This window comes from Saimiri boliviensis, chromosome 3 (assembly GCF_048565385.1).
Source record: "Saimiri boliviensis isolate mSaiBol1 chromosome 3, mSaiBol1.pri, whole genome shotgun sequence".
Classification (NCBI taxonomy): domain Eukaryota; kingdom Metazoa; phylum Chordata; class Mammalia; order Primates; family Cebidae; genus Saimiri; species Saimiri boliviensis.
In genome coordinates, this window is record NC_133451.1 from 8,775,626 (window position 1) to 8,798,422 (window position 22,797).

The following is a 22,797-nucleotide window of genomic DNA, read 5'->3' on the forward strand; positions in this document are numbered from 1 at the left end:
GAGATCAAGAAAGCCTGGACCAGAAGAGCAAAACTGCCACATTGACGCAGTCTTGGGAGCAATAATAACTGGTTGTTGCTTAATCCACGAGGCTTGGGGGCTATTTGTTACACAGTGATAGCTAACTGATAAAAAGTCCTTAGTGATCTTCCTTAATTCACTCTTACCAAGCCTCTCCCATATTCCACATTTTACCTCTGGTTTATTCCCTCTGCAGACCTTTTAAACAAGAGTCTGACAATGCCATGTCCCAGCTCAAAACTCTTTGGTGGCTGCTCACTTCCACAAGGACAAAGTCTAGCGATTTCAGCCTGTGAGTCCCACAGTGATCTGGCCACCACTTTCCCCACATCCTCATGTCCCTGAGGCCCCTTTACTCCAGATCTTCTCTTCAGTTATACATGTGTCCTAGGCTTCCATTAGCACACCCCCTCTCTGATGTTTGTCCTCTACTCAGATGTTCCTCCTTTTCCCTTTAGCTGGCCACCTCCAGGGCCACTTCTAACCCAAATGGCACTTTTGCTAATTTAAAAAAATGTGCCCCTTTCTCAAATAAAATATTTTACAAGTTAGTGCCTTACTGAATAAACAGAAGAATCACACCCTGTGGCCTGGCACAGGCCAGGGAAGTTCTCCAGATGCCATATCTGATGGCAGCAGCCCTGTGGATGTGTGCCCCCAAGGCTGTCTGTTTGCCCCACCCATGAGCCAGCATACATCTAGGCTCTGTGCTCTTCCCACAAAGTGGAATACCTGTGCCAGTTTTGGAACCGTGCAGAGGATGAGAATCAGGCCTCTGAGAGTGGGCTAGAAAGGAAGCTCAGAGGACACCTGGAGAGTGGAGTGCACATGTGTGTATGTGCACGTGTGTGAACCAGTGTATGTGGACACCATGTATTCCCAGCTGTGTGCACGACTGTTTTGCCTGTGGGTTGATGTAAGAGACAGTGCAGCACTATTGTGTCAGAACCTGGCTGAGAGACCTCATGTCTCCACATCGGCACCCACGTTCTCAGATGTTAGTGTTATCTAAGAGGGCATGCTGTTTTAGAAATGGCTTCTTGTGCAGTGCACACCCTGAGAACCCATACTTGGTGGCTCTGCTTGCTCTGACTCAATATTTAGAAGTCAGTCTAAGTTGTACCTCCTCTCGGTAATCGGATGCCCATTCGCCCAGACGCACATCTCCTCTGTGCTCCCTTAGTGCCTGGGACCTGCCTTAGCTTAGTTGCCTGTTGTAGACCTTAAGGACTCAGGCTCTGGAATAAAACTGATAGGAAGTGGAATTCTGGTTCATTGCTGTGTGATCCAGGTAAAGTTCTTAACCTCTCTGAGTCTCAACTTCCTCTACCCACCTCCCCTTCTCCCTGCAGTGACAGAGCCAATGACCACCTCTTCATCTTTACTTGGAAACTGAACTCGAAGCTCATGGTTGGGACCTTTCTTATTCCTCTTTGTGCTCCCAGGGCTGAAGGACTAATTACAGTGTCATTGACTCAACCTCCATTGGCACCAGGCATTGCCCTGTAAAAGGACATCAGAGTGTGGGGGCTGACATGGGGCACCCAGGAAAGCTAGAGGCAAGAGCACATCACATGGCTGAATTTGCCTGTTTGGTTCTCAGAATCTCAAAATAGTTTTTGATAAAAGTGGAAATGAATTTCTACCATGCATTGTCGACAGGGGTGAGAATTGATTCTTGGGAGGTGGCAAGAAATCTTAAATACCACAATGGTTTGTGGAGCTGCAAAAGCTTAGGCCAACCTAATGAAATCTTACTTCTTTGTGTTTAAATTCTATCGTTAGGAAGACATTTAACGAAAATTAGTTGACCCCACAGGTGGTGGTGGCAGCTTCCCATTGTTGTTTGTCCCAGGGTTCGTTGGCCTCCATCTCTCCCTGGTTCCCTAACCCTGCCCACAGGGCTATAAGTAGCCCATTCATGCAACTGCTTTTAAAATCCTGGCGGTGCTTGCCTGTAATCTCAGCCCTTTGGGAGGCCAAGGTGAGAGGATAACTTGAGCCCAGGAATTCCAGACCAGCTTGGGAAACACAGCAAGACTCTATCTCCACAAAAAATTTTAAAAAAATTAGCCAGGCATGGTGGCATGCACTGTTCCAGCTACTCAGGAGGCTGAGGTGGGAGGATAGCCTGGGTCCAGGAGGTGGAGGCTGCAGTGAGTCATGATCACACCATTGCACTTCAGCCTGGGTGACAAAGTGAGACCCTGTCTCTAAAAACAACAACAAAACCCCTCCTGACTGTGTCTCCTGATTCCTGCTGGACCTTGATGAAATTTCACATTTATATAATAGTTTAGAGTTCACAGGGTAGTTTCACATAGCTCATCTTGTCAGTTCCTTCCCCAAAAGCCTGTGTGGTCATGGGCATGGAGTCTGGGTCTTTGTTTCTAGACAGGGACTGTCTCAACGCTGGAGTTAAATCTCACCTTCTGTATAAATTCATTTTAGAGAGGTTGATGCGTTCTGAACAATGGCCGCTACTTATTTTTAAGTCTAGGTTTGTGAGACATTTCCATTTAATTTTCATTAAACAATTTTTCAAAAATTATGACTACCAATTTGGTGTCATATGTCTCTTAACTTACAGCTCTAGTTATTTTAATGTATATCTATTTATTTCTTCTATCCAATACTTTCTGCTTGGCCAGGAAAGTTAGAAAGTAATTTGTCATTCTTCTTTGCCCACAATTTCCTTTTTTTTTTTCTTTTTTGAGACAGAGTGTCCCTCCGTTGCCCAGGCTTGAGTGCAGTGGTATGATCTTGGCTCACTGCAACCTCTGCCTCCCAGATTTAAGCGATTCTCCTGCCTCTGCCTCCAGAGTAGCTGGGATTACAGGTGCGCACCACCACCCCTGGCTAATTTTGGTATTTTTAGTAGAGATGGGGTTGCACCATGTTGATCAGGCTGGTCTCAAACTCCTAACCTTGTGATCCACCCACCTTGGCCTCCCAAGAGCTGGATTACAGGCATGAGCTGCCCGTGAGCTACTGCACCTGGCCTACAATTTCCTAACTTCTGAGGGGAAAGGAATCATCTGATTTGACTCCCCCTGAAGTTCTGGGATACTTAATGCAATTGAGGGGAGGCCAAGGTCATGGGTAGGGTTCTTTCTTTTATTTATTATTGGTTCATTTACTTGTTTATTCACTCAACAAGAAAGAAGGTGCCTGTGCCTGCCTAAGCACCCCATGCTAGGCAGCTGAGACCTTGCTATCTGGGGGCCAAACGCCCTCTCCGGGCAGTGCAGGCTGGTGCACAGAGCCCTCCCACCCAATTTGGAGTGGCGCCTGCCCCCTGGCATGAGATTCAGAGGCAGACATAGCCAGGGTTGAGTCTGGACTCCACCTTATCACCTTTGAGATCATGGGTTCAACCTTGCAGGCATGAGAGAATTGAAAGGGATCACGTGGGAACAATGTTTGGATGAAGACCAGGCATTTGACACACGAGTTCCTTCCCTTTTCCCTCTCCTGCCTCTTGTAACTCCAGTAAACAGTAATTATTCATCCCCAGGTCTCACTCTTCTGTGGGCTCCTTCAGGGTAGGAGGAGTGACAAGACTGAGTTTAAGGACTCAGTTAAAGGACTGAGCCCTTTCACTTGTCAGGCAGGGCCAGGATGTTTCATGCTTCCTTTTTTCCAAATGTTGCAGGTGCAGGCCTGCCCTTGAGATAATGTTGCACAAGAGCGTGGCTTTGACTCTATGTCATCTGATGCCTTTCCCATCTTCCTGTGCCGGGCTCTTCTCCTGGGTCTGCTGAACACAGCCTTCACTCACCAGGCTCCTGTTGGGGGACACCTGCTCTGTGCAATCCTAAGAGCCTGGCTGGGATTCTTAACCTCATCTGCAGGAAGATATCCCCCTCGGGGTCAGCTGGGACCAGCAGCCAATGCAGTTGAGAGCACCAGCCCCTTTCCTCCTTCACCCCTCAGTGAGCCTCTATGGCCAGCTGCATAAGGGCTCCACGGTGCCAGGCCAGAGATGAGGTGAGAATGTCTATCGTGGTCATTCTCACCTTGTCCCTGGCCTCTCCTCTTCCTCTATGGGTATAGAGACGCTGTCTTGTTCATCCTTTTATCTCCAGCTCCCAGCCCAGGGCTGGCACTGTGACATAATACATACACAAATATAAAATGGCAATATGTGTATTTGATTTTTGTCCCTGGTTTCTGGCCCGGAATTCCTAAAAGCTTTGGGATTCTGGAGTAACAGGAGTGGCTTTTGTCATTTATAATGAACTACTAATGTGGTGACTCAGGTGGCCATTAGATGGTTTCAAGGCAGCACTGGCCATGCTTGGAGGGTTAAACCTTCATCTCTATCTTCCAGCCTCCACGGAAGGGAGAGGGGCTGCAGGCTGAGTTCAGTCACCAGTGGCCAATGGTGGAATCCATCATGCCTATAGAATGGAGCCTCCATAAAAACCTCTAAATGACAGGGTTGGGGAGCTTCACAGTTGGTAAACACATTGAAGTGCTGGGAGGGTGGTGTACCCAGAGAGGGCATGAAAGCTCCATACCCTCCTATCTTCTCTATGCCTCTTTTCTACTTGACTATTTCTGAGTTGTAGCCTCTATAATAAAGCTGTAATTGTAAGTAGAGCACTTTTCTGAGTTCGGAGAGTCATGCTAGCAAATTATCAAACCTGAGGGTAGTCTTGGGAACCCTTAAATTTGTAGTCAGCAGGGTGGAAATGCCAGCTCCCAGGGACTCTAGTTTTGGCTGGTGTCTGAAGTGAGGGGCAGTCTTGTGGGACTGATCCCTTTGCCTTGTAGGATCTGTGCTCACTCTGGGTAGTCAGTGTCAGAATTGAGTTGAATTGTTGGACACTCAGCTGTTGGTGGAGACAAATCGGAGAGGTGGTAGAAAAAGGACATGTATTTGGTGTCAAAATACACACACACATTTGGTGTGAGGTGTGGTGGTAGAAAACACCACATATCACACAGTAGAAACTCAATGAGTATGTTTTGAATGAATCCATGAAAAAGACAATCATGTATTGAGTGCTCACCCGTTGTCAGGCTGTGTGTTTGGAGACAGGTGATGGAAACAAGGTTCTTGTCTTTGAAGCAGTCCCTGACATTAGGAGAACTCATCAACCATGGCCATTGTAATAGGGGTGGTGGGGATACACCAGGAGTTAATCCAGGGGCTGTGGGAGCCCAGAAGGGCTGTCTGTCTGTTTCTAAAAAAGCCTCAAGATGCAGCATGAGCTGACTTTTTTTTTTTTTTTTTTTTTTGAGACGGAGTTTCGCTCTTGTTACCCAGGCTGGAGTGCAATGGCGTGATCTCAGCTCACCACAACCTCCGCCTCCTGGGTTCAGGCAATTCTCCTGCCTCAGCCTCCTGAGTAGCTGGGATTACAGGCACGTGCCACCATGCCCAGCTAATTTTTTTTTGTATTTTTAGTAGAGATGGGGTTTCACCATTTTGACCGGGATGGTCTCGATCCCTTGACCTCATGATCCACCCGCCTCGGCCTCCCAAAGTGCTGGGATTATAGGCTTGAGCCACCGCGCCCGGCAAGCTGACTTTTTAAAGATGAGAAGCCGTACCATTTGAGGATGAAAAAGGGTGGTGTTGCGAGTGGAAATAGCACATGCAAAGGCTGGAACCGTGAAGCGTGGGTGGGGGTAGGGGGGCAGCTGCCTGCGACTCCAGGTGGCTGCAGTGCAGGGAGAATGTGGGGTAGACAGGGAGGGGCAGGCAGGGCAGGCAGAGCTAACCACGTGGGTCCCTTCAAATGTTAGTACACCCCTTCGGTCTTTCCAGGTGAAATCAGCGTGATAAACAGAGGGGTCCTTTTTCCACACAAGGTATGCACTGAGTAAGGCATCTTCCATCAGGACCGCTGTACCCTCGGGGGTCCTCAGACCTCAATTTGCACCTTGATAGCGGCCTTGCCTCTCCAGCTTGTTTGCATCCATCCACCCTGCTTAAACACAAACTCCCCATAGAGGACTTAACTTGGTGCCGAGCACAGAATCAGGGCATCATAAGATCCGTTAAACTGGAATTGACACATTTGGGCAATGATCTTCTTTTCTTATAAGGTGAAGCTCTTTTAATTTGCCTCATTTATTAGACTTCTCTGCCACTGCCTTGGGGTTATGCACACAAATAAAATATGCTGCAGGAAACTGCCTGTCTTGTTTTCTTTCTTTCCTCTCACCTAATTTCAACTCCTTGTCAAGTCTTCTCACATTGAGCTGTTCCTCACAGAAGCTGCCTCGGGTGGCCTCCTGGCCCTCTCCTGGGAGATCCATCCTCTTCTTTAATCATGGAGAGCAGGCCAGTGAGTCTCCCCACCATTCAGCTCTCAGCATCTCCCTGCTACACTTTCCCTGGGTGGCTCCTCTGGGGACTTGCTCTTCCCTGTCCACTTCAGAGGATGCCAGATGATCTCACAGTCTAAGTGGCAGCTTTCTTTAGACTGTTAAGTTCCCTTTGGCCTTAAACTGTACACTGTCAATGTGAGTTTAAATGAAGCTTCTCAGCCCTGATCAATCTTGTGACTAAAGTCATTGCTAGCCAGCGAGGCCCAGCTGCTGGGTCAACACAGGGTGTTGATGGTGGATTGGGGAAGCAGAGGGCAGGGGCTGACAGGAGATCTGGGATTGGGAGGTGCAGGTGGCCTTCCCTCCAGGGAGTCCCAAAGACCCTGATGGGGAACCCAGCATTGAAAGCCTGGAAATGTAGCATGTTCTACAGTCAAAAGAAAACCACATATGCAAACGCTTGGAACAGAATCAGGATCATTGCAAGAAGGCTTGGGAGGGCTTGGGAATAAAACAGAGAAGGCAAAGCTTTGTGGTTTTGGTTAGCGAAGAACTTCAGGCAGATTTGTGGATGAGTCCAATCTGTCTTATTTGTATAAATGGGTGGGGAGGAAGGCCGGCCTTTTCACTTGGATATAATGCCAACATTTACTGTTTCTTCTGGGAAGATAGCTGTTATGAAAAAAGATAACTCGAGAAGCACTAAGTCATACCATGAAACATATGGCTTTCTTGCCCTCATGACCTGCACTTATCATAGTGGCAATGCCCACAGGACAATTTGCAGGGGTGGCACTGTCCCAGATAACTGCTGTGGGCTGGCTGCTCCGGGCCCCTGGCTGGTGCCTCTGCCTGTAGTTTCTTCTCACTATAGATCTGCCTTGTGAAGCTCATGCACACGATTCCCCAACAGATCTCTAGTGAGTCCCACAAAACTGCAAATCCTTAGTGCAACATCCAAGACCCTCTGAGTTCTGCTTCTAGCTTATCTCCTGACTCTTCTCTGTGTCTCACCCTGCACTCTGGGCCGTGGTTCTTGATGGGCACTTAGCTGTCATCAGATGAGGACTGAATATCGGTGTTTGCTGTGGTTTTCTTTGTAAGCCTCCAGGTGATGGCAATATAGCCAGGTTTTAAAAACTGCTCTAGCCCAGTGGTTCTTACACTTGGCTGCGCCTTGGAATCATGCAGTGTTAGAAGATGCCAAGCCTGGGCCCTACCCTTCTAAGATGGTGGCTTGGTTGGTCTTCAGTGTAGCCTGAGCCCCAGTGCTTTAAAAGCTTCCCAGGTGACTGCGCAATGTTTGAGCACCCCTGTTCTGGCCCTGGTGGTTTATTTATTTAAGGTTTCTTCGACATGAACTTCTTTCTATATTCCGGCAGTGGCTGCTTTCACTGTCTGGAAATTCCTCCTTCCCTACCTCACAAGCTAGCTCACTCTCCCAAGTTCCAAATTTCAGAGCTAAGAAACTATAGCAGGGGTTGACAAATTTTCAAAATAAAAAGTTAGAAAGAAAATCTATTAGACTTTTAGGCCACATTCCCTGGCATGCATCCTTTCTTCTCCCTTTTTAAAATGCAAAAGCTATTCTTTTCTCATGGATCATACAAAATAGGCCAGGGACCAAAATCTGACCTGTAGACTACTGAATTGCCTGTTTTGTGCAATAGTGAGTTCCCTGTCAATAGACGCAATCAAGCCGTGGCTGAAGGAATTCCTGGCAGGGAGACCATGACTAGGACTTAAGCTTCTGATAAATGACTGAACTAGAAAATCGTCATGGTCTTTCTCAAACTTGGGATGCCTTAGTTCTAGTTCATCTGAGCCCCTGGAATGTTTCCTCATCTGCCAGATGATCTCCCTCCAGCTCTGAAGTCATTCTCACGTTGTGTTCTGCCTTAGTTCATTGTAGAGGTCTGCATGTGTCAGCACAGACTTCATTTCAACACTGAGTGCTATGATTTAGTTGTCTTTGAACTTAAGAGACAAAGACCAAAGATTGTTCTTGGCCTCTGCATTGAGATAATACCCGAAGCAGGAAAGGATGAAACCATGAAAATCAACATGGTTTTAATTCATCCTCAGCCAAGCTGATCTGACTACTAGATACAAATGACAAAATGATTTTTTTCCATGTAAACACAAACAGGACTGATTTCTCTGAGATCAAGAGGAACCCTGGCCAGGACCGGTGGCTCACGCCTGAAATCCCAGCACTTTGGGAGGCTGAGGCGGGCAGATCACGAGGCCAGGAGATTGAGACCATTCTGACCAATATGGTGAAACCCTGTCTTTACTAAAATACAAAAAATAAATTAGCTGGACATGGTGGCAAACACCTGTAGTCCCAGCTACTTAGGACATGGTGGTAAACACCTGTAGTCCCAGCTACTAAGGTAGGAGAATTCCTTAAACCCAGGAGGCAGAGGTTGCAGTGAGCCAAGATTATGCTACTGTACTCCAGCCTGGTGACAGAGCAAGACTCTATCTCAAAAAAAAAAAAAAAAAAAAAAAAAAAAGTAATCCCTTCCTGAGAAGATAAAAACAGACGACTTCTTCTGTTATCCTCAATTCTGTCTAGGCCATTTCTCCTTGGAATAGTTTTTAACCTTCCAAGTCAATTTCAAAATTTATCTTTAGCAAATAGCTAAGGTTCTAGAACAAGATGATGAAGATTTAAATTCGGTATTTGCCTCTTAGCTATGTGATTTGGGAAAAATTATTTGATCAATCTAAACTTTGTTTTTTTCATCTATAAAATGGGAAAAAATTAGTTTGGGAAGGAAGGATTTAGCAGCTGATCTATAAACCATTTTCTATCCTCTAGGGCAGACAGACAGAAACCAGGGAAATAAATGGCCTTATCCATTCTTCACATAAACTTCCCGCACCAACCTCATTACAGGATTTATTAGCAGAATGATAAGGGAGAGTCCTTATATACGCAAGGCTTTCAGTGGGCTATACCTGGTCTACTTAGATTGGGAGGTATAGCTATGGGGCTAGCTTGCTGGAAAATGTCAGTGTCAGAAGAAAAAATTAACTGTGTATAAAATGCAGAAAATAGCTTCTTTGATGGAAGTGATGCATGCATGTCCTTTTTAGAGATCTCATATGTTAAATCTGGACTACTCTGCATTGTAATATGGCAAAGAAGAATGGGGAGATGGCTTCACACACACACACACACACACACACATACACACACACACATGTATACACATGCACACACACATACACACACAGGCACACACATGTACACAGATACACACACAGGCACACACATGTACACATACACACACAGACACATACACACACGTACACACATACACACATGTGTACACATGCACACACACATACACACAGGCACACACGTACACATACACATACACACACACATAGACATACACACACATACACACACACACAGATTTGAAAATCTGACTATGTTGTCTTATATTCACCCACTATTTTTGTGAAAATTAAAGCACTTAGAACAGGACCTGGAATAGAGTAAGTGCTCAATAAAAGTTATTATCAGAGACTGGATTTGGGGACAGATAAGAATGTGCTATGGAGAGCCAAGGGTAGTGCCTAGAGGTAGATTCTTATGCTTTGTTGTAGAATGAAAAGAGCATAGATTTTTAATACTTGGGTTCAAATCCTAGTTCCAACACTTACTAGTTTATCAGGGGAGCCCCTAACCCTCTGGACTTCAGTTTATTCATTTGCAGATGGGAGTGGTAATCCTAATTTGCAATTCCATCTTGCACAGTAGGGGTGATATATGTAGGCAGCTGGCACAGTGTCTAAGTGAAAGTTGATGTTCAAGAAAGGCTAGTGCCTGAATGCCATTATGAGTGGAAACGGAGTAAGTGTGGTAAGGACTGGGCAAAGAACAGGACCAAGCCTGGGACGCCCTAAGCCACTGCTTCTGGGTTTAACCGATCACTTTAAGGGTGCCCTGTGGGTTCAGCACCTCCCAGTCCACACATTAAAGCTTAGTGCCTACCTGGCCCCTTCTGTCTGAGTCATGATTAAACCACATGCGAATACATCCTGAGAACCTTCTAAATCGCAGGCCAGGACTGGGCACTTTGGGGGAAGCTGGTGTTAAGGTGCCAACTCTGCATCCAGGGCTGGCCATGGAACGTGTTCTCGCCACTAGAATACGAGTGGAGAAGAGGGTGTTACCCGGTCAGGGCTCTTAAAAAGCTTTCTGCACGGTCTCTTCTTTCCAACTACTGGATGCAGTAGACCAGAGACCCTCGGGGTCAGCAGAGCCACAACCCAGAAGGAAACTGGGTGCCTGTGCTCATCTACCTGGGACACTAGCCATGGGTGGTTCTGTGAGCGGGAATGAATTTCTGTTATGTGAAGCCTCTGTCACTCAGAGACGTACTTGTTAGGCAGCTAGCATTATACTGACTAATACATTCTGTTAGAGTGACTCAGAATTCAGAGTGCACATGTGAATCATTCAAGGTACCTGCTCAGGAACATGTTATTTTTAAAAAATTTTTAAAAACATTTTTTTAAAGAGCTGGGGTTTTTCTCTGGCACCCTGGCTGGAGTGCAGTGGTGCCATCATAGCTCACTGTAACCTAAAATTTCTGGGCTCAAGTGAGCGTTCCACCTCGGTCTCCTGAGTAGCTGAGATTACAGATACATGTTACCACTACCCCTGGCTAGAAATCTATTTTTTTTTAATTAGTAAAGTTTGAAGATACAAGACCATCTTTTGGGGGATTGGTGATTAAGAAGCTGTTGGCCATCTGTGTAACAGTGCATTTGTTTAATGGAGGAAAGCATGGGAGAATGTATGTGATAACAGACAAACCCTTCAGTTTTGACTTTAAAGTTTTAAAAATCTGGTTCTCGGAAATACCAGCAATCCCATTACTGGGTATATACCCAAAGAAATAGAAATCATTCTATTATACAGACACATGCATGCATGTACTCATTGCAGCACTACTCACAATAGCAAAGACATGGAATCAACCCAGATGCCCATCAATGATAGACTGGATTAAGAAAATGTGGTACATATGTATCACAGAATACTATGCAGCCATAAGAAGGAACAAGATCATGTCCTTTGCAGGGACATGGATGAAGCTGGAAGCCATTATCCTCATCAAACTAATGCAGGAACAGAAAACCAAACACCGTATGATCTCACTCATAAGTGGGAGCTGAATAATGAGAACACATGGACACAGGGAGGGGAACAACGCACACTGGGGCCTGTCTGGGGTGGGGTGGATGGAGGGAGAGCATCAGGAAGAACAGCTAATGCATGCTCGGCTTAACACCTTAACTGCTGTCGATAGGTACAGCAAACCATCATGGCAGATGTTTACCTCTGTAACAAACCTGTGAGTTCCACACATGTATCCTGGAACTTAAAAAAGAAACGTGTATCTCATTTTTAAAAATCTGGTTCTTTTTTATCTTCCCCCTGCTCTCCTCTCCCTCCAGGTTGGCACAGAGCAAGTGCTCAATAAAGGCTTGAAAAATTGATCTGAATGAAATTAAACCTTATTTTTGTTCTTTCTCTAAAAAGAATCTTGGTATTAGCTCAACTAATCCTTTTGCTCCATACAATTGGCTAATGCCACCTTCATATTTTTGATACCATTAAGCCCCTGCTGCCTCTTCCTTAAAGCTCAGGGATACTGCAGGGCAACGGGTCTTGTGTTTTCACTTCTCTCCTCCAAGGCTTTGTTTTGAAAAACCCTGCTGCCAGGGCAGGCTCCAGTGTTACAGTGCTCACAGAAGCACACACCTTCCCTTCCAACCCTCTGCCCAGTTATTTCATTCCCTCTCTAACAAGCACTCATGGAGCCTTTACTATGTCTTCAGCACAGTTTAGTTTATCAGGATAAGATCATGAACCACACACTAGGTCCTTTCATGGAGCTTATTTCTAGCGTGGAGGAGACACATATTAAAGATAGACTGCAGCTCACAGGCCACATGCAGCCCACCGCCTGCTTTTGTAAATAAAGTTTTATTGGAACACAGCCTTGCAGTCCATTTGTTTGCTCATTATTGATGGCTGTGTCTGCACTACCATGGCAGAAGTGAGTACTTGTGATACAGAATGCATGGCCTGTGAAGCAAAAGTATTTATACCTGGCCCTTTACAGAAAAATAGCTTCCTATGCCTGCATTAAACAAATGAGTATGCAGGAAACAGATGTGCCCGTGAACAATGCTATGATGGGTGATGAGACAGACAGTAGGTGTGCATGTGTATGTGTGTGTATGGTACACATGTGTGTGCTGGTTTTAGAATAAGTGGCCAGGAGAGGTCTCACTGAGCAGCTGACATCTCAGAGGGGACTTCCACACCAGAGGCAAGCCGGAGCAAACACTGTTTCTGTCTGGTTTGCTCACCTGTGTCCCCAGGCTAGCGTAGGCCACAGGCTGGACACCTCCAGAGCACTGGTGTGAAGATGTGGATGTGAGCTGGTGATGCAGATGCCCTGGAGAACCAAACATATGTACTCCTTGCAGCCACTGTCAACTACGGCATGTGCTGTGTGTTCATCCTGTCCATTTGCTGCCCTGCCTGGGAGGTGCCTTCTTTTTCCTGCAGCTGTTCTGACCACCCTCATAGCACCGTGTGTGTGTGTGTGGGTGTGTGTGTGTGTGTCTGTGTCTGTGTGTGTGTCTGTGTGTGGTGTGTCTGTGTGTGTGTCTGTGTGTGTGCTCTGTGTGTGTGTGTGTGTGTGTGTGTGCTGTGTGCATGTATATGCACCTGATGCTCTCCTCGAACATTCCATGGCCCACCTTGCCATCTTATCATAACACCCTGATATCCTGAATGGACACGTTCCATCCACCACGAATGCAATAGAACCTGGAATGTTGGCCAATGAGAATCAGCAATGTAAAGGGAGAAACAGAAGTTCAGTTCCCTTTGTTCCGATAGAAACTTAGTGTTGTTTTCATCAACCGAGAAACACAACCAAAGAGGAGCCATGAACATCATCCCACGGAGAGAGTGCATGGCCGTGTCAAACCCTGACCCGAACCCACCTTCTCAGTCCGACCTTGACCTCTGCTGGAGGCACCTGCTGGATGTGGGCACAGGGCCAAGGATGGGAGGGTCCTCACTTGCACTGCATCCTTGTCATTGTACAGATGGGGAAACTGAGGCTAACAAAGAGGAGAAGTCTTTCCTACTGACCCATGTCTAAGAAATAAATAGCAAAGCTAGAAGTGAGTCCTGGGTAAACTGAGGCTGCGATACTCCAGTCACACACTCACACAGGTACCATGTAAGCTGGTGGTTGGGGCCTGGACCTAGCAGTCAGGCCATTCCACCTACTCACTCATGCAAGTCACCTTCCATCTCTGTCTTATCTGGAACTGTCCTGAGCCTTAAATGGGTTCACACAAGTCAAGTTCTTAGCCAAGTAAAACACAAATTCAATGATTAATATGTCTTAGACATGGCCATGATTATTGCCACATCTTTCACTCTAGACTGTAACTGCTCAGGCACAGACTGTGACTTGGTTGACTTTGATTCATCACAAACCAGGGTCGCCTCTGGCTCAGAGCCCACCAGTGTGAAGTGGGACGTCATCCTCCACTCATCTTCAGGTGAGCACATTGCTCACCTTCTGTGGAGGAGACCGTAGACACTCAGCTACAATTAAATTAGGCCAAAGGGAAGGCAGCAGCCACACATCCCCAATCAGGCTCTGCTTCTTCTGGGCTCTGAGCTCCCCATCTGTATGAGGAGAGTCCTCCAGCTTGGTGATGCCATGAGCCCTGGGCGGGGCAGTGAGGAGGGAGAGGCACCTTACCTGGCCCACTGCAGAAGGAGGCGATGATGGCCAGAATGCACACGATACTCAGGTAGGGGACCCAGGGGGCACGGTCCTGGGAGAAAACAGTGGGTGGTCAGGTGAGGAGGTGATGGTGTGTCCAGAGGACTGGAGTTCCCACCTCAGCTCCTCCTCCATTCATCTGTGTGACCTTGAACAGGTCACTTGATGTCCCCAAGCCCCAGTTTCAGCATCTATAACATGGCAACAATCCTTCAGACATTCCATCTGCTTATTTTATAGCTGTGATGAAATCGGAGGAAGCCAGTGATGAGTTTTACATAGTCCTGGCATACAGGAAGTGGTAAATAAATGAATAACTCACATTGATTGACTGCTTAGTTTGCAGCAGGCAATATGAGAAATTTTCACAGCTTTATCACATTTATAAAAGTTGTCTCAGTTCTTGTATTATTAAACAAAAGACTGTATTTGTACCTCTGCCATCCTGCAAGGTGCGAGATGAGTTAATTCATTTCATGGAATGTGTCTGGAGAAGCTGTCACTCATCTGGGGGGTGGGCGGCTTGGTGCTGGGTGCAAAAGGATGTTTGGGGATCGCTCCTACTCTAGCAGCTGGATGGCTGAGCATTAGAACACAGTGTCACCAGTTCTGAGTGTGTGGGGGTGCCAGGGCTTCCCCAGGAGAGGCCAGCTGACCTCAAGGGAAGGTAAGAGCCTGCGTTTATCTGTGTAGGCTGAGCCGGAGTCATCCCAGTGGGAAAGGAAAGGAAAGAGGTTCCAGGAGGGGGTTCTGCATACACAAGGGCACCATGCGGGGTTGAGCTGCAAACAGTCTGGAATGGAGGGCAAGGTGTACAGAGGGCAGACAGAGGAGTGGGGAACTCCTTCCTTCCCCTTGTTCTGTGTCCAAATCTATTAGCTGTAGGGGTTGAGAAGAGCTTCGTGGATTCTTGTACACTGTAAGGCTTGCTTCTGTACCAAGTCGCTCACTCACTCATGCAGCTGATTGGTCTTAGCTGCCCTGGGTGCCAGGCACTGGGATGGAAGGGGAAATGCAGATATGGTACAGGCATGACCCTTCCCCTACAGAACGCACTCACTGTCTATTCAGAGAGAGAGATGTGTCAACAGTGAAAGTCAATGGTCTGTGATAAGTGATCTCACAGCTTTCCCCTTTAGGACTTATGGGAACACAGGAGAGGGTACCTCACCCAGACTTGGAAGCAAGAGGAGGCTTCCTGCAGAAAGAGGTGTCCAGGAGTGTCCAAGGCTTCCTGAGTCCAGAAAGCAAGGATAAGCTAGCCAAGCACAGGAAAGCCTTAGGAGACGAAACTACCAGACTCCCTGGGGAGCTGCCAGGAGCAAGATGTGGGGCACTGGGTGAGACAAGTGTGGGCCAAGCCAGGAACAGCACCGAAACCTTGTGAAGCGAGGCTTAGGTGGGGTTCGTGGGCTTCAGGCTTTGTTTATAAACTTCCGGCACAAGTTTCAGAAAGACAATGGCCCGGAGCATTGCCCAGCTGGCTTCCTAAGAACTTCGGAGGACTGTCAAGATGGCTGGGCTCGGGACAGCTGGGGCCTGTCCGGAAGGAACTGCGTCTGCAGGCACATTGTCTCTGAAGGCAACACTTCCACCTCCTGCCAGTCAGCGTGCTCGCCAGCCCCACCTCTTCGAAGGGCACCCATCGGATGCCACCATGATAATAGTGGCTTTTTCTAGATGCATTTGGGCCACTAAGACATTTGACAGGTGATCAAAACATGCACCTATCAATTTCCAGATGCATTTTTGAAAAATGCAAAGATCGATCAATTGCCGTAACCTTGTTTCGCACTTCCCAGGGCACCAAGATGAGATGGAGACACTGAGTCCATGTTCAGTGCATCCCAGCCTGCCGCTTTCTGGTGGTGTCACCTTGGGCAGCTTGTTTATTTACATTTATCCCTCAGTTTCCTTATCTCCATAAAAGAAAGAAATACCAATGCTGTAAGGGTGAAGTACCTCATCGCCCCTCCTCCTCCACATACATCCACTGAGTGCTTGTTCCGAGCACTTTCTGCGTGTTCTCATTTCATCCCGCAACACCCCTGGAGGAAGGAATGACTGTTCCATAGAGATGAGGCCCTGAGAGGAGCTGACTTGCGGAAGTTTCATCACGAGTAAGGAAAAGCAGAGTCCACACAGGCTGTCTCGCTCCAGAGCCACCATTTGTAAAATTTTGACAGCTGGGGAAGTGGCTGTTATGCAGCACCTGGCACTCTTGCTGGGAGGTGACAGCCGGAAGGGGCATCTTAGGGCTGTCTAGTGCAAGCTCATCTATTCTGTAGATGGGTGAACTGAGGCTCAGAGAGGGAAAGTGTCTTGCCCAAGATAACTCAGCTCATTGGCAAGAGTGACAGGACCAGAAGTCAGGTCTTTCATCTCCCAGTCCAAGGACCCCTCACCAAACCCTCCCCGTGAGGCCCCGAGCAGCTGAGATGCCCTGGGGAGAGCTTTATCACAAGCCTTGTCTGTAGAAGGATGAACCCACAAATCGAAGGCCCCAAAATCACGAAGCCAGAGGCCAGCTTCGTGCTTATCTTCCTCAAGTGTGACAAGCACATCCTCTCACCTGCAGGGTCAGTGTGATGGTGAGGGTCCCAAAGAAGACGGCCATCAGTCCAAAGCCACCAATGAGAAGGGGTCTCCGTCCCAGGCGCTCAATGACCAAGCCCTAGTCCAGGGTAAAAGAGAGAGAGAGAGAAGGCTGTTATTCCATTTCTAGCCACAACAGGGGAGCGTGGCACTGGGAACCAGCAATGGCATTGTGATTAAAAACTGCCTTTGACCCTGAGACAGCTAGGCCACCATCTTCACAGCCACAGCCCTAGAAGCAATGCTCTTTATGAGAAAGGGAAAAGAGAGGGAGAGAAAGTCACAGGTCCTGAGCACCTGCAGGGTTAATACGAGCATCTTTCCTCCCAATCTTCCTTGCTAGGGTGGTATCCTCAAACAGGAAGTTTGGGAGAAGGAACTGGATGCATATGGTCACCACAGCCCTTCTCCTCCTTCAGAGCCAGCCTACATGGAAGGCAATTCCTTGGTATCTCCATGTTGTGGGCTTCATGGGGGTAGGCACCCACAGCGGGGCACAGGGGTGGGAGTCGGCAGAGAAGCCCATGTTGTTGTCCACTCTGCCTTTTTCTGGGGGAGTCAATTTCATTGTGGACGTGATGTGGGGAGTCCCTGGGGAAGACCCTGAAGCTCTGTCTTCCAAGCCAGCTTCCCTCAGCCTAGGACTGTCACTGACCTCCATCTGGCTGGCCCCCGTCCATTTGGTCAGGAAACAGCTCCTCAACTGCCAATAACTGAAAGAGTAATTGTAGCCAAATGTCAGAGACAGGAAAACCTGGGTTTATATTGTGGCTTTACTACTTTCCAGATGTATGAACTTTGTCATATGACTTCACTTCTCAAAGCCCCAGGGCCTTTATCTGTGACAAGAGCATCAAAATATCCTTTAACAAAGGTGTCTGGAGTGGAAGGGTGTGTTAAATAAGAGACTACATGCATCATACACGTTAGGTACTCAGATTATGTGAGGTACCCTCCTCTCACACCCATTTCACACAAAAAACACTGAGGGTCAGAGAGGTGAGATAACTCAGCAGATACCATAGAGCAAGTAAGTGAGAGAGGGCCAGAAATTAAGCCCAGAGTGTTTGAATCAAAATTCATGGCTTTTCTCAATGAGGCAATCAGGTAAGGCTTCCTGCAGGAGGCAGTAGCAGGCAGAGATGCGGTGAGCTTGTCAGTTGGGGGGATTAGTGGGAGCAAAGGTTTGATGGCTGTAAGGTCCCCATCATGACAGTCATTTGGCTTGGACAAGGGGAAGGGTGATACTGCTGAAGGCCATGAAGCCAGAGCACACATGCCTCCTGCCAGCTTCAGGTGACGGTGCGAAAGTCTTAGCACTGAGACGAACGGTTGCAATCTTGCCCCAAAGCCTCAGGGTTTCTCCGCAATGCAGTCCAACTGCAGGGACCCAGTGCCCTCTACCTATTCCTTTTCCTCATACCCTGCTCCTTAGAGGGAGGCAGATGAGAAGCCATCTAGGCAAAGGGCATTCTCCCCCAAGCTTAGCATGGACTGTTGTTCTGCTTGGCAGAGTGGGCACTGAGGGGCGAGTGACAGCGGCCTATCTAAGGGTATAGCCCTGTTGTCAGCTGAGCACCTGGCCATGTGGTGCTGCCTGGTACCTTGGACCTCTCAGTCACCTAGGCATGAACATTGAGGGGACCAGTGGGCACCAGCCCAGAAAGTCAGAGGCCTGGGAGGTAAAAGTGCCTGGCTGATGACTATGTATCTCAAAAAGCATCCACGACTTCTGGTCAAAAATGCCTTTCTCCTGTTGCCTAGGGAGGAAGGGCAGACTCAAGCCTCTAAACTTGGCCTCCTGGAAACTTGGCCCAGTGGTATCCAGAAGCACATAAGCCTGAAGACGGGTGACCTGAGCTCAAGTCCTGGCTCGGCCACTTAGCCTTCTTTGCACCTGGGACAGGTTACTCAGCTTGTCCAGGCCTCAGGTTCCCCACCCAGAAAATGAGAATGATAATACTGTCTGCAGGGGAGCTGTGAGATAAAGGGAAAGAACTCACAGTGTCTGAAATAGACACATGAACAAAAGAGGTTGCTAATAAACGGCAGAAAGTATCTTATTGATTTTAACTAAGGAATGCCCTGGGGGTGGGGGTCTGTCCCCAACCCTTACCTGTAGCTGGCTGCGTGGCCTTGAACAAGATAATTAACCCTTTCATGTATTAATTTCTCATCTTTTCTGATGTTAACGGAGTTAGTCTAGATATCAATAGCTAATGATCATTTACTGAGCATCTACTATGTGCCAGGCATTGTATTAAGCACTTTCCATGCAACAACCTGTTTAATCCTGACAATAACTTTGAGTAGGTTTTATTATTTGCTCCATTTTACAGGTTAAAAAAAACAAAACAGAGGCTTTGGAAACTAGTGCTGGTCACATGGCTGGCAAGCGGTAACGCTGGGGTCATCTACAAAATCTTTTCTGGTTGCAGTGAGGTTACATTTTCTTGACATTAAACTAGAAATAGACAATGCCACCACTTGGTAACAGCCGAGTGTCCCACCTGCATGTCCAGCTCCTGGACCCGAAGAAGGAAGGGCACTGATCACTTTTCTGTCCCTTCAAGTTCCTGGCTCTCTGATTCTTTTTCTTCACTTGAAGGCCAGTCACCTTCATCTTTGCTTCCCCAGAGCCTAGAAGAATACCTGACAGGTGTGGTGTAAATGTTTGTGGAGGGAGTAAATATCTGTCTTATTTTATTTTATTTTATTTTTTTGAGATGGAGTCTTGCTCTGTACCCCAGGCTGGAGTGCAGTGACTTGATCTCAGCTCACTGCAACTTCTGCTTCCTGGGTTCTAGTGATTCTCCTGATTCAGCCTCCTGAGTAGTTGGGATTACAGGCGTGCAACACCATGTCTGGCTAATTTTTATATTTTTAGAAGAGACAGGGTTTCACCATGTTGGTCAGGCTGGTGTCGAACTCTTGACCTCGTGATTCACCCACCTTGGCCTCCCAAAGTGCTAGGATTACAGGTGTGAGCCACCATGCCCAGCCTGTGTGTGTCTTTATAAGTAGGCAGAATGATTCTTATTTGCAGAGGAGGACAGTAAGCTTTGAGAAAGCTGAGGGACAGTAACTTCACTTGGTGGGAAGTGGGAAGGGAAGTCAGGCCAAGTGAGAGTCATGAAGGAAGCAAAGACCAGCAGCTTCTAAGAAAGAGAGAGGAAGGGAGAGAAGGAGAGAAAGAGGGAGCGAGAGAGAGAGAAAGAGAGAGAGGCCGGCATTTAAAGTATCCCTTCCCTCTAGGCCCTCATGAGCTGGGTCTCCTCAAAGGGGAGACACTGCTGGGGCTGCCATGCCAGGAGCAGCACGAGTGAGAGGGCTGGGTCCCAGTGCCAAGAGGGTCCCCTGGAGAGGTGATGGGAGGAAGGGCCCAGAGATCTCAGGAGCTTAGAGAGATTATGAAATTATGCGCCCAGAGAGATTATGCTGATCTCTGTGTAACTCATACTAATTTCAGTGTAACAATACAACACATGTCACTCTCAGTGCAACACATGTCACTTTCAGTGCAACATGTCAATCTCAGTGCAACACACGTCAATCTCAGTGTAACACATGTCACTCAGTGCAACACATGTCACTCTCAGTGCAACACATGTTAATCTCAGTGTAACACGTCACTCTCAGTGCAACACATGTCACTCTCAGTGCAACGCATGTCAATCTCAGTGCAACACGTCACTCTCAGTGCAACACATGTTAATCTCAGTGCAACACATGTCACTCTCAGTGCAACACATGTCAATCTCAGTGTAACACGTCACTCTCAGTGCAACACATGTCACTCTCAGTGCGACACATGTCAATCTCAGTGCAACACGTCACTTTCAGTGCAACACATGTCACTCTCACTGCAACACATGTCACTCTCGGTGCAACACGCCACTTTCAGTGCAACACATGTCACTCTCAGTGCAACACATGTCACTTTCAGTGCAAAACATGTCAATCTCAGTGCAACACATGTCACTCTCAGTGCAACACATATTAATCTCAGTGCAACACATGTCACTCTCAGTGTAACACGTTAATCTCAGTGCAACACATATCAATCTCAGCGTAGCACTCTCAGTGATCTGGGCCCAGGATCAGAGGCCAAGAGTGATTATGGGATTTATCAAAGGTCACCCGGGGCTAACTATTCAGAGAGAAGGAAATGGGATAGATGCTGTTTCACACACAGGTGCAGCTGTAAACCGTCCACACGCTTGGATTCAGTCAATCAGCTTCTGGGCATTTGTCTTAAGGAAATAGATGTTTGGTAAAGTGCATGGATGAGGATCTTCATTCGTGTGTTATGTATACTAATGAGGAAATAAAAATAATCTAGAAATCCATCAACAATTAAATTAGTTAAATAAATACTGGAATATTTAAATAATAAATATGTAGAAATTAACATAATTTAAAGAATTGTAAAATGGTAGAGAAAAATTCTCAGGGTACAATCTTAGGTGAAAAGAGTATCTGTATATACTAAAACATGTAGTTATATAACATAAAGTATATTATTTTAAGCAAATACACCCTGAAAAAATACATGCAGAAATCGTTTATAATGGCTAACTCTGGTTGGGGGAATATATGATTACTATTTTATTTGTCTGTCAGTTTTCATGATTTTCTATGGGGATTTTTGACTTAAAAACACCAAAAAGTAGATTTAGTTTGAAGTGTGTGGATACAAATCTCTGTCCCCTGTATTATGTCTTTATTCTTTTCCTATCACCAAATATTTCCAATACACATATTGGCAATTTTCCATAACTATGTAAAGTATGTTTTTGGTACAATCTAAGGATGTTACAGCTTTTCTTGTGGCTAACAGGACAGAGCCCAAAGTTAAGCTGTCACTGAGAACGAAGGTTGTTCATAACTGGAACACACAGGAACTTTGTCTCCTAAGCTTCTTAGGGGAGTTGCATTAGTGTATCCAGTGACCTGGCGCTGAAATGACAACAGAGCGTGCCATGGAAGAGCATCACAGTTGCTGGGAAATATTGTCACACTGAGATCAGCACATGTTACATTGTTATAATGAAATTAATATGTGTTACACTGTTGTACTAAGATCAGCATGTGTTACATTGTTACACTGAAATTAACATATATAGTTACTGTCTTCAGTATTTTGAGGTTTTTTTTTTTTTTAAAGTTCCAAGTACACCATTCACAAGTTCAGAGTCAGAAAGTGTGCTTACAGAAGTCAGTTGAGAACCATTTTTTTACACCATGATGCTGATGTTCAAGTGCTTTGGAAGGGGTTGGGTGGCTTTTTGTTTCATTTCCCTAAAGTCTCTTGATGAACCAGTAACCTGAGCCAATGAAAAGCTGAACACATTCTCCCTGATTTGGAAATGATCTTTAAAGATGGTCTAAGAAGACACCAGGAAAACAGCCTTGAAAGAGAAAGAAGGAATAAAAACCACCCTCCCATCCTAGTGGGCAGACACAGTCTCCAGGCTCCGTTCTTCCTCCCTCCCTGCTTGAAGTCCAGTTAAAGTGCAGCCTGTCGGAAGGGATTCGAGCGACATGGTATTTCCACTTGACATTAAAATCATGAGTGGAGACATTAACTCAGATGAACAGCAGACTGAAGGTTACTGATGTCAGCTGGGGATGACTGTCAGAATCCTGATGCTCCCAGGAAACCCCCTCCGGGGACTCTGGAGCCATGGGGTCACTCAGGTACTCAACAGCTCAGCAGCCATTCACCCAGCATCTAGTGCCCTTCCCCACAGCGCTGGGGCCTCTGGTGAAATAATAATGGGAAACTTTTGTTCTGGTTAGGATTTTAAGAAGGAACAAGGTATAATTTTCATTCAATATAATGTACCCATTTGAATCGCAAAGTTTGGTATGTTTTGACAAATTTATATGCCTTATAACCACAATTACAATTAAGATATTGAAAATTTCCATCACTTTCCAAAACTATCTTGTGTCCCTTCCCCCAACCCTAAGTGACCTCCGATCCGCTTTCTAGCACAAGGATTGGATTTGTCATTTATAGCATCTCATATTGCTAATTAGA

At 46.6% G+C, this 22,797-nt stretch overlaps 1 protein-coding gene across 2 annotated transcripts in view; it reads right to left on the reverse strand.

The window, feature by feature from the left end:
* SLC2A9 (solute carrier family 2 member 9) overlaps positions 1 to 22,797 on the reverse strand; it is a 238,334-nt gene that overhangs the window by 51,451 nt on the left and 164,086 nt on the right. For both annotated transcript variants that reach the window (XM_074395890.1, XM_003934679.4), the window contains exons 9-10: positions 16,729 to 16,830; positions 14,133 to 14,208 (exon numbers count right to left, since the gene is read on the reverse strand). In XM_074395890.1, the coding sequence (XP_074251991.1) occupies positions 14,133 to 14,208; positions 16,729 to 16,830 (178 nt within the window). The remainder of the gene's footprint in view (positions 1 to 14,132; positions 14,209 to 16,728; positions 16,831 to 22,797) is intronic.